This window comes from Rousettus aegyptiacus, unplaced genomic scaffold, assembly GCF_014176215.1.
Source record: "Rousettus aegyptiacus isolate mRouAeg1 unplaced genomic scaffold, mRouAeg1.p scaffold_m13_p_3, whole genome shotgun sequence".
Lineage (NCBI taxonomy): Eukaryota > Metazoa > Chordata > Mammalia > Chiroptera > Pteropodidae > Rousettus > Rousettus aegyptiacus.
This window is the reverse complement of record NW_023416306.1, coordinates 104,731,079-104,742,243: the sequence shown is the minus strand read 5'-3', so window position 1 is coordinate 104,742,243 and position 11,165 is coordinate 104,731,079. Positions and strand designations below refer to the sequence as shown.

The 11,165-nt window shown below is 43.1% G+C and overlaps 1 protein-coding gene across 1 annotated transcript; it reads right to left on the bottom strand.

The window, feature by feature from the left end:
• Positions 1-201: 201 nt before the first annotated feature.
• Positions 202-10,881, bottom strand: LOC107513514 (cathepsin G). The gene is made up of 7 exons (XM_016150285.2): positions 10,758-10,881; positions 3,250-3,364; positions 2,795-2,910; positions 1,886-2,033; positions 1,315-1,450; positions 884-1,138; positions 202-450 (listed from the first exon to the last, which is right to left on the bottom strand). The coding sequence occupies exons 1-7, from the start codon at positions 10,858-10,860 to the stop codon at positions 289-291; spliced, it is 1,035 nt and encodes a 344-aa protein (XP_016005771.2). The 5' UTR covers positions 10,861-10,881; the 3' UTR covers positions 202-288.
• Between the last annotated feature and the right edge of the window lie 284 nt (positions 10,882-11,165).

The window sequence follows — 11,165 nt, the reverse complement described above, 5'->3', positions numbered from 1 at the left end:
CTGTGGGGGGTTGTGTGTGGGGGAGGGGGAATGGATGTCTTGGAGGAAAGAAATAGCTCATCCTGTACCACGGGATGGCATGTGGGGAGGTTTCAGTTGTCCTGGGGAAAAAACCTCATTTTCCTGGAGGAGGTCAGACTCAGTCCTGGATACACTTGTTGGGTGCAGAACGATGTTTCACGAACAAATGAGAAACTAGTATTTCCATTCTAGACAAGGACATTTATTAAGGCTCTGGCAACTCCGCTGGACTGGCCTCCATCCCAGAACAGTCAGTCCTAAGGGGTCTCAGTTTGCCTCCTGCTGTTTAAATTGGGCCATTGTATTATTTATCCAAGGCAGGAAGCGCGCGACTCTGGTGAAGACTGCTGGAGGAGTCCCATTACTTCTTCCATGGGAGACGACACCCTGGGCCACATCATTACACACCAAGGGGCCTCCAGCGTCCCCCTGTAGGCAACCAGAGGAAGGGACACTAAGCCAGGCTTCCTCACTCCTGCTTCCCTAAAGCCCGGCCCCCAGATAGGCAGCGTAGGTGGGCTCCTTCAATTGCTGGGTGCGTGTGAGATGCGAAAGTGGTGGGGTGCAGGAGGGAAGCTTCTAGAACTTAAATGCTTGGGCTTCAGCCCTGGCTATAGTTACTGTCTCCAGCTCAACTCAAGTAAAGGTACCTTTACCTTTCCCATGAAAACACTGCATATGTGTGCATTGTGTGTCTGGTGCTCCTCTCATTCCACTAGAGGCTGGATTGATGTGAAAAAGCCCCCACCATACTCTGGTCAGGCCCCCAGACTGAGGCCACAGGATGCAGGCTTTCCCCATTGCCCCATTCTGCCCCAGCCTCTCTGTTCTGGGCAGTGTTGGCAGATGCTGGTGGCCTTACCAGGAAGGTGATCTTCCTCTCACTTCGGTCCCCCACACAAATCTCTCTTTGGCCGTTGTAGGCACCAAAGCGCTCGATGCACTCCTCATCCCTCTCCACTCTCAGTCGCACATCCTGGAGCCTGTGTGTTCTCCTGTGCAGGCCGACCAGGCCCCAGCCAGCCACAGTGCACAAGGCCCCAGGATTCAGCCTGGCCTGTGTCCGAGGCAGGGCCACTGGCCTCACGAATTGATTCTGTCTGGCATTATTTTCCAGCTGGCATAAAGAGAGCTGGCACTCAGGGACTGTCTGCGCAGCACTCAATCACACCCCCACAACCCCTTGGGACTCCGCCCTGGCTTCCTCTTCCATGGTCCCAGGGACAAAGGGAAGTACCCAAGCTGGGAGGGAGTCAGCTCAGTTGGAGAACTAGAGGGTCAGGAAGGTGATACCTGCAGTAACATGATGTCATTCAGATTGTTCTGCTCATTAAATCCAGGGTGCTGAATGGCTCTGAGCACAAAGAGTCGCTGCTGGGTCCTTTCCTCCCTCCTGATGTTGTGGGCCCCCAGAATGACGCGCATACGGCTGCAAAAAAAAAAAAATAGTGGCCTAGTGGTAGCTGTGATCCTTGGGAGCTAAGGTCCACCAGCTCTGCAGGGCAGGTAGACAGCCCAGGACATCAAGACTGTAGCTGAGGGAAATGAGGGGACAGGAGGGCTCTGGGACTGAGCTCTCTGTGTTGTCTGCTCGCCAAAGCCCTGAACCATGCATGGTGGGGGACACAGTGACCTTAAGATTTGCCTCCCCTATGATAAATTGAGAACAGCTTGTATTTTGAACCCCAATGCATGTTTTCCGTCTCCTCTTTTTGTCCTCATTTACACTGGCCTGTTCCCTGCCCCCCAGGACACACCCGATATTTTCATACCTTCATTGCTAGAACTCTGCTTTCAGGTGTTTGTTCTCATGAATTTTATGGGCCAGTCTTACTGGTCACCTGGAAGCTCTTTAGTTGCTCACCTTCCCTTGCAGTGAGCTGCTGTCATCACAAAGTCTTCTCGCACCAGGAACCCCCCACAATAGCTCCGACCAGCTTGAGTTTGAGTCAGAATATATGCCATGTAGGGGTGGGAATGGGGCCTTGCCTCTTGACCTCCGATGATTTCCCCTGGAAGAAAGTATTTAGCACTTATCTCTGTGCTGACTGAACCAGCAATATGGGCACCAGCTTGGGGTCTGCAGAAAGGCTAGAAGATGGGGGGCTGGAGAGGTGATGCAGGGGAAAGAGGATTGGGTGGTGACACTTGCGATCTGTAGGATACCATATTATGAGCGAGGGCTCCAGGGTTCTGCAGGAAATACTTCTGACTCCCCACCCCAGACCTTGGGTCCCTCCCACCTCCTCAGAGAAAGGACAACCCTTGCTCCAGGCAAGACCCGCTCAAGACTCTCACAATGTGGAGAGATCTCTGCTTTCCTGGTCTGGAGCCCTCTGGAGTGGCTTCTCCCTGAAGTTCCCTCAGGGAGTGTCCCTGATCTCTCTGAGTCCTGCTCATGGCCAGCTCATGACCAGCATGGGGCTGGATTTTACAAATCTAGATATGAGCTGATGGGACTGTTATTGCTGGATCCTTATCTCCTAGGCTGTGACAAATGGGCTACAGAATGACTTCAGAGAGCACAGTTATAGAGCTCTCCCTATGGACAACAAGGAGCAATTCCAAGAGTTTCCTGTACACTAAGTAATTAAACTTTCATAGCAACTTTGTGGTGTAGCTATTGCTGTTATTCCTATTTTATAACCGAGAAATCTGGAACTGGGAATTCAAATATGTGCCCAATGACACAGAGTTGGGGAGTGCCCAGGCAATGTGGCTCCAGAGAATATGGGATGGGGATGAGCCTCTGAGGGTGAGGATGGTCACTTACCTGCCCCAGCCCTGTGGGGTAGGAGAAAGGCCACCAGGAGCAGGAGCAGCTGCATCTTCCTGGGAAGGCTCTGCAGTCTGTTGTTGCTGGTGATTTCTCGTGCCAGACTTTTAGCCCTAAGAGAGGAAGGAAGGCTGAGGTGGGGGCTTGGGGGTTCGCAGTCCCGTTCTCCTGCTGGTTTGATGGGTTTCATCACCCTCGGCTGCCCAGGAGGTTTGCCCACCAACTGCCAGTGACCTGGAGGAAGCGAGCGTAATCTACGCCAACATGGTCAATTCCATAGGCGCTGAGTCAGTGCTGGCAGCAGAAATGGGAACCAGGCCACAAGGAGAGGGGCTTTGGGCATGGTGTCTCAGAACCCCAAATCCCCTGGTTCAATAAGATTCCAACAAGGCAAGCAAGCCGCTAACTGCCTACTTCCTCCATCTCCTTATCCCTCGGGGATGGAAGCCTACCTGCCTTCACATTTCGGCCCCTGGCTCCTCTGCTGAGACTCTGGCTGCTCCCAAGTCCTTCTAGAAATTGTCAAGGCAGATCGAGTAGCTCTTTCTCCTGAGTGGGTGGTGGGAACTGCCAGAGAGAGAAAAAGGGGGAACAAGGCTCTGCCACTGATGATAATTTTCTTAGGTCACTTGAGCTGGGAGAAACTGTCAGTGAAAGTTGTGACACAGTCGAAGATTTCTATTTGCTTGCTTCCTACTCAAGGTGAAGGCCTTTGTGTCCCAGAAGGTTCCATGCACACAGAAAAGGCCTAGTGACTTGACTTTGTTGAGAGCTGTCAGACCATGGCTGGAAAACATAAGATCCTATTTCATCCAGGATATGAGAGCAATCAGCCAAAGCCCCTTTCTCTGCCCAGGGGTGGTAGCTACTAAAAAGGAGGTACATCCTTGCTGTGCTACCTGTAATACAGAGTCCAAAGGAGTGGACCCACACACTTAATGTTGAGAGTAAGGCCCGGCAGAGTACTGAAGACTAGTACAGCAGGTTGTGAGACAACTTAATCCTCCTTAGAAGCTTCTGTGGATGCTCAGAAAAACATTATAACCCAGTGTAGTTTTTGTAAGAATTGTATCAGAATTGAAGTAATACAATTCCTAAACTTTTAAGGACTGCGATAGGCCTTTAAACTTTTAAAGATCATGAAAATCTCTCCTTATATAGAAATATACACAGGTTTTCACTTACGTGCAGAGATATTAAAAGTTTGTGCCCTTTTAATACATGCTCTATGATTGCAACCTTGTGAACTTTTTTCAACATCTGAAAAGCGATATATAGAAAATGGAAAAAAAAAAAGAGAAAATAGTGTAATAGATTTATCAGTGCCATAACATTCGGGTATTTTTAACAGATTGTTACTTAAGTTTTTCAATACTTAATTTTGTTTTTAAAATCATCAGTCTAATTTAAAAACAGAAAGATAAATAACAGCTTGCACCTGTAAAAAAGGGAAGTATAACGTACTCACCTAAAGAGCTGAGTGGCAATGAGGGGAGGTGATTTCACCAATGGAACCTAGAATTTCATGCCAATCTTCTCACTTCAAGTAACCCAAACAAAGCTGTTTAGAATGTCTAAAAACCTTCAAGGCTTTGGAGAACGGCCAATGCAGGAGTGATTATGACTCAAAAACTAAGGGGGTAGCAGGACTCCAGTTAGGTAGCTACTATTTTTCTACGGAAATTGTCTGAACCTACCAAATTTTAACCTCTGGTTTAATGACCAGATATAGGTAGGGAAGTGGAAATCAAAGACCCACTCAAGCAGGTGCAGTCAGAGCTCGTTTTCACGGGAAGCTGGGATTTGAAAAATCTATACCCTCAATGCAACAAAGAACAGCAAGAAGCTAGCCTTTGTACGTAATTCATGAAAAGTCAGAATTCCTTGGACTTTTCAAGGAACCTCCAACCTTGAATTTGCGCTGATGTGGTTATGGATGTGTCCAAAGTAGCTGACAGAATGAAATGCAAATCTAATGGAAATTCACTTTATTCAAGATCTGAATCACACCTGAAACTTACTTTAGAAGTAGAATGACCAGCATATAGTCAAATATAAACTAGATCAACAAGCAACCAAAGAAATAAGACTCACACTAAGAAACAATAGACACTAAGAACAGAGAAAGAATACTTAAATAATTGAGTTAATATTATTAGGATAATCTAATACTGATTATAAAACAATTGTGCTGACATGAAAACAAGCTTTCTAGGAGCTGCAGGGAACATGAAACCAAGAAAAAGTGACATGCCATTTGAAAAGGAATGAAATACGACCTCCAAAAATGAACAATAATAACCAAAATTAAAGTCACAGTGGATAAAATTAATAACAGGTTAGAGGAAGAAGAAAAGAGAAATTTTAATATGAAGTAGCTTAGAAAAAAGCTTTCAGGAACGAACCACAGAGAGGCATAAATATAAAAACAGAGAAAATAGTAGAATTAGAGGGATGACCACATGTTTAACTGGAGTTCTGGAAGAAAGAGAAAATAGAAAAGAAATGATGAGATAATGGCTGAGTTTTTTTCAAAAGTGCTGGGAAAAAACCAATTAAGGGTTAAAAAGATAAATAAAATCCAAGTAGATCAATAAAATGTAATTTATACCTAAAAGTCAATGTCAGAAGGAAAACACATCATATAAATTTATTAGTAGTGATATAGAAGTCGAATAAGGAATGAAAAATGACATATAGTGTACCTTGCTCAACGAATGTAGATTACTCACTAACAAGCATATATAGCATATTTACAAACAATTTACCAAAGATTAAGCCACAGATTAGGTGTAAATAATGTTGAAAGGATTAAAAAATGTTGCAGGCCTTTGTGAATTGAAGCTGGAGATCATAACAGGAATACAAGCAGAAATTCTCTATATTTTTAAAACTAAAGAAATAGACTATGAAATAAATCATGAGTCAAAATCAAAATCAAAATCATGAGTCAAAATCAAATCAATAATGGAAATAAAATGTAAGTTCAAAATGATTAATAACGGTGAATATAATTTATAGCAAAAGTTGTAGGGCATATATATATATATATGGAAAGATGAAATTGATTGTTTAACACTATACCTCCAATTAATTAATTTAAAGGAGAAGACAAACTTTTTAGAACATCAGATAGAATTTTATTGTAAACATAAGGAAGGAAAAATCTTTAAAGTCAGGCGTGAAAAGCACTACCTCTTTAATAATTGTCAAGGAAAAACGGATAAATTAATCTATGTAAAAATTTAGCAATTTTAATTAGTAAACACACTTAATATAGTGAAAAATAAAGCTGTAGAGTGGGAGAAGGTATTTGCAACAACCGAGAAAGGGTTTGTTTCTGGGAGATACATGTATATATATTTCAAGATATCAATATATATGCTATCTGATTAAATTATAGGAAAGAAAATGATTTTGAAAATCTACCTGAAATTGACAAATCTTTAGAAAAATTAACTTTATGAAACATACTCAAGAAGTTAAAGATTAAATCAAGTGATCCATCGGAGACAGCCACAGGCTCCTAACGCCTCTCTACAAAATAGTTAAAGAATGCCGAACAATTGCTCCTGGAGAGTAGATGCTACCCGCTGTTTTTATGAGACTAGCAAAACCTCAGTGACAAACCCAATGAAGACAATATGGGAAAGGAAGTTTACCGGCCAGTAGCACTTAAATATTGATGCAAACCAAACAATCCATAAGCAGGAAGATATCATATCATGACTAATTTAGGTTCATCCCAGAAAGAGGTGGCTTTTTATTCGACACTCAATTGCTGTAACATATCATATTGACTGATGAAAGAAGAAATACTGTATGATTATTTGATTGAAGCAAAGCAAAACCAAACCGAAAAGCATTTGCTAAAATATATCCTTATTCATGAACAAAATTCTTAGCAATCTGGGAATAGAAAAGAATGTCCTTAATGAGTTCAAAGGTATCCACAAAAACGCCACGACAATCGTTATACTTACTGGTGAAACGCTGAATGCCTTTTATTTGAGAGGAAAACAATACAAAGACACCTGAATAGGTATAATCATCATTTCTCTTAACACTATGCCAGAGATTTTCGTGAGTGCATTTAGGCAGGGAATAGAAGTGAAGGATTATAAGGACAAGAATTGAAGCTATGATATATATATAGAGAATGCTAAGGAATCCACAGATCAATTATTACAATTAATAAGCTAGTTTAACAAATTTGCTAGACACAAAGTCAATATAAAGAATTATCATGTTTATATATAGAGGAATATTGTCAGAAATTTGAAAGAGTTAATTATGTAATTTAAAAAGTAACCATGATCATTATCAAATAACAAAAAAGAAATTTAAGGAGATGTGGAAGACCTCTTCGGTGAAAATTATAAAATTGTATTGGAGACAATTCAGAAGATAAATATGAGATATTCCATGTCCACGGATTCAAGGACAATTTTAAAAAAAAAGTCACATCTCCCCAAAGTGCTGTATAGAGTCATTGCACCCATGAGGTATTTTACAGAACTTAATTGATTCTAAATATATGTGGAAAACGAATGTCCAGCAATAGCCATTCTCTTGAGGAATGAGAATAATATGAGACGTCTTGCTTCAGTGTGGTGTTGATGAGGGCAGGGAGACACAGACTAATGGATCAGAAATAGAGATTCCACCCCCATTCGAACACTGACACACATGTACATAAACCCTTGATTTATGATGGAGGTTTCATGGCAGAGAGATGGGAAAAGACTAGTTTCCTTTTTTCTCCCCAATTAATGGTGCTAGGACAATAGGTGTCTTTTGATGTCCTGTGGGGACGTATATATTCTATGTGGAAAAAGAAAACTTGATCTTTATCTCACACCGTATCCAATAATCCAATTTTTCGGTGGATTATGGATCCAAGTGTTAATAAAGATTTGAAAATACGATGTGAGAATATCTTCGTAAGAGGTAAAGATGTTAAATCCTATACATAAAAGCACTACTCATAAAGAGCAAAATGATGAATTTGATACATTAACACTGAGAGAAAGAAAAGATGACTTGTAGAGGGGGCCGAGATGCTTGTAACACACATAAGTAACCAAGGACTTAGATTCAAATTATAGAAAGGACGTCTATAAATCACTATGAGAAAGAGAACTCAAAAGAACAATGGGCGGAAGACTGGAACCGGCCTCACTTCGAAAGAGGAACTCCAAGTGGCCAACGGACATATGCAAAGGTGTTCTTATCAGTTGCTAGAACCACCCATTTAAATCACAGTGAGATGCCAGCTACAGTCACCGGGTGGGTCATTTCCCCTCTCCTAGGTAGATATGCTAGAGAAACATTGCAACCAGAGACATGTCAATGAAGGTCACAGTGGCATTATTGGTGATAACCCGCAAATGGAAACACTTGGAAGGTCAATGAGCAGCAGCACGGACACTCGAATTGTGGCATATTTGTATAATAGACTATTGCACAATAGTCATTCAGTAAAAATGAATGACTATTGCCACATACAGCTACACAGATGAGTCTCACAAACATGATGCCAACAAAAGAACTCCAAAAGAATACATGTAGTATGATTCTGTTTACATCAAGTTGGAAACTAGGAAAAATGAAACTATATTGGTTAGAAATGCATCCATAGTTGGTAAAAATGTGATGAAAGGCAAGGAACTGGTTACCACAAAAGTCACAACGGAAATGAATTCTGGGGTTGGAGAGCAGAGAGGGTACTTTGACCAGGTAGTGACATAAGGGAGATTTCTGGAATGTGGCGCATGCTCTATTTCTTGACATAGATTGTAGTGCACAAATTCTAATTCTTTAACCGTACATTTATGTTCTGTGCATGTTTCGTGTCTGTATATTTGGTATTGTAATTTAAAAAAAGTCTGTCAGGTGGTGTGGGTTAGAGAGAATATTTGGCTGGAGAGGGGAATATGTGAGAGTAGATACAAGCATGTATGTTTTTAATGTCTTTGTTTTAATAAAAATTGAGATATTTACTAATCAGACCGTGAGATGTTTCACAATCTCTGCACTGGTTACATCTACTTGGACTGTTTGATTACATTTCCGTCAGTTACAGTGTTTTTCTCCTCTGGGATGTTGGGACATTAAAGTAGTGCGTTTCCCAGCTCCTGCCTGGGCCCCACATGCCGCCAGCAATGCACTTCTTCTGGGCAGACAGTTGCCAGCTGCTGCTGCCGCTCACTTCCCCTCCCTCCCTTTGTGTCAGTCAGCACTCCAGGTGCCGATGGCTGTGTTGGAGATTGTGTACTGCTTAGGCATCCCGGACATTCTCAGGGCTGCCTTCATAGGACTCTCAGAGGGACATTTTGGTGGCTTCTTGGGAAGTCTCCACTGCTGAGCTTGTGATTGTCGCATGGCGTGTCGGTGCTGGGAGAAGGCTGTGCCAGCCCCGTGGACATGCTTTCTGGCCAAGAACTGGCCTGTGCTGTCCTCCTGGTGAGGAAGCATGGTTATTAAAGGAAATTCAATGGGATTTGCATAAAATCTCCCCATCAGAGTTGTTATGGGGAAAGAAGGACCCGGACCCCCTGGATGTGGCAGAGAAAGATTTGACAAAATGTTCAAGGCCCTCAGTGTTCCGGGTCGAGGAGTTTGCTTCTGAGACTGAGTCTCAGGCCCTGGGTCAACGTGAGAAAGAGGTAGAGGTGGACGTATTCCCGGGAGCCTCTTCCCAAAAATACTTTGACAAAATCTAAATAGTCAACCATAGGAGAGGTAATATAAATCATGATATATTCATGGGATGCGATGCTTCCAGCTACGAAAAAGCCTCATGTTTAGAGGACTGCTCGGAGTGGCCCGGAGCAGTTTGTACCATCTAATATTAAGTGGAAAAAGTAGAATGTAAAATGGTGTATACACGTTGATACTAATCCTGTTAAAAAAGGGCAACGACCAGAACAACTATTTTATGTGACTCTCATTTTCACCTTTATATTATCCAAATTTTTAAATAATGGAAATGTATGAGTTTAATGCGCAAAAAAATATTTATGTCTCGCGATCCTTACAAACAGCAAACAGTATTAAGTGTCGTGGTCGAGCAGAGGTAGCAGTTTGGCAAAACAATTTCCTTTTCTTCCAGGAGACATAGATGAACTACGTTATCCCGCATCACTTAAGGTCAGGTATGGCTATTTGACTGTCGTAATGAATGGAATGTAAGTGGAGATGACCTGGGTGTCTTCTAGACCTGGCCCGTAACACTCTTGTGCCTGACCATCTGGGTTCTTCGCCTTTCAGGGTTTGATCCAAGTGAACCTGGAGAATTTGGAAGCCAGTTTAGAGAACTGAGTCTTGGTTTCTTAATATGGGCTGACCATGTAATTTATTGCCCAAACTGGACACTTGAGAGTAAATGCAGGTACTTAGTTGCCATGAAAACTCTTTTTGGACTCTGCGTGAGCAAGAAATAGACTGCTACTGTATGAGTCACTGAATCGCTAAAGTTGATGTGTTAGAATTGTTAGGATTGGAGTTCTGGTCAAGATGGCAGAGTAGGTAAACACTGTGCTCATCTCCTTCCATGACTACATCCAAATTACTACTAAATTATACAACAATTAATCAGGAGAACCATGTGAAGACTAGCTGAACAGATGTCCTGTAACTAAGGATATAAATAAGGAGGCATGTGGAGATGGGCATAAAGGGCGGAATCACAAAACAGGACCGCCCCATACCCATGTGAGGGGGTTGTAATCTGGAGGTTCACCTCAGAGGCTGATGTCCTTCTTAAGGAGTGAGGGGCCCCAGACCCAAATTGGCTCCCTGGTCAAGAGCACCAGTGCCAGGAAGAGGATCCCCCACAACATCTGGTTATGAAAATCAACAGGGATTTCAACCATCTAGGAGAAAGGAAAGGCTGCTAGAAACCCTGTGTTCTCTTAAAGGGCAGGACACAGCCTCACTGACTCACTCACACACTCACCTTGTGCGGTGGTGAAGAGACAGGGTTCGGAAGGTGCCAGAGACATCCAAGGAGAAACCGAGTTCTGTGGCTTCAGGGCGAGAGCTGGAATGGCAGCTGCCATTGTCCTGTCTTGATCTTTCCTCCCACACAGCCAGGAGGCAGGCACCATCTTTCCTCTGTTGAGCCCTCCACCACATGAAAAAATCTGAACCTGCATTAGCCTGGTGAACACCACCCACCCCAACTTGATGACTCTCTGAAACCCCACCCCACCCAAGCGAGAGGCACTTGAGCTGGCAGGCAGTCAGCTTGGTCTGTGCTGCAGCCTTTCTTAGATCTAACTCTCAAAGGTCCGCAGGCCCCTGGCGGCAGTAGCTGGTCTTGATGTGTCTTGTTCCCCTTGCTGAGTGGCTCCAGGCTCAGCAC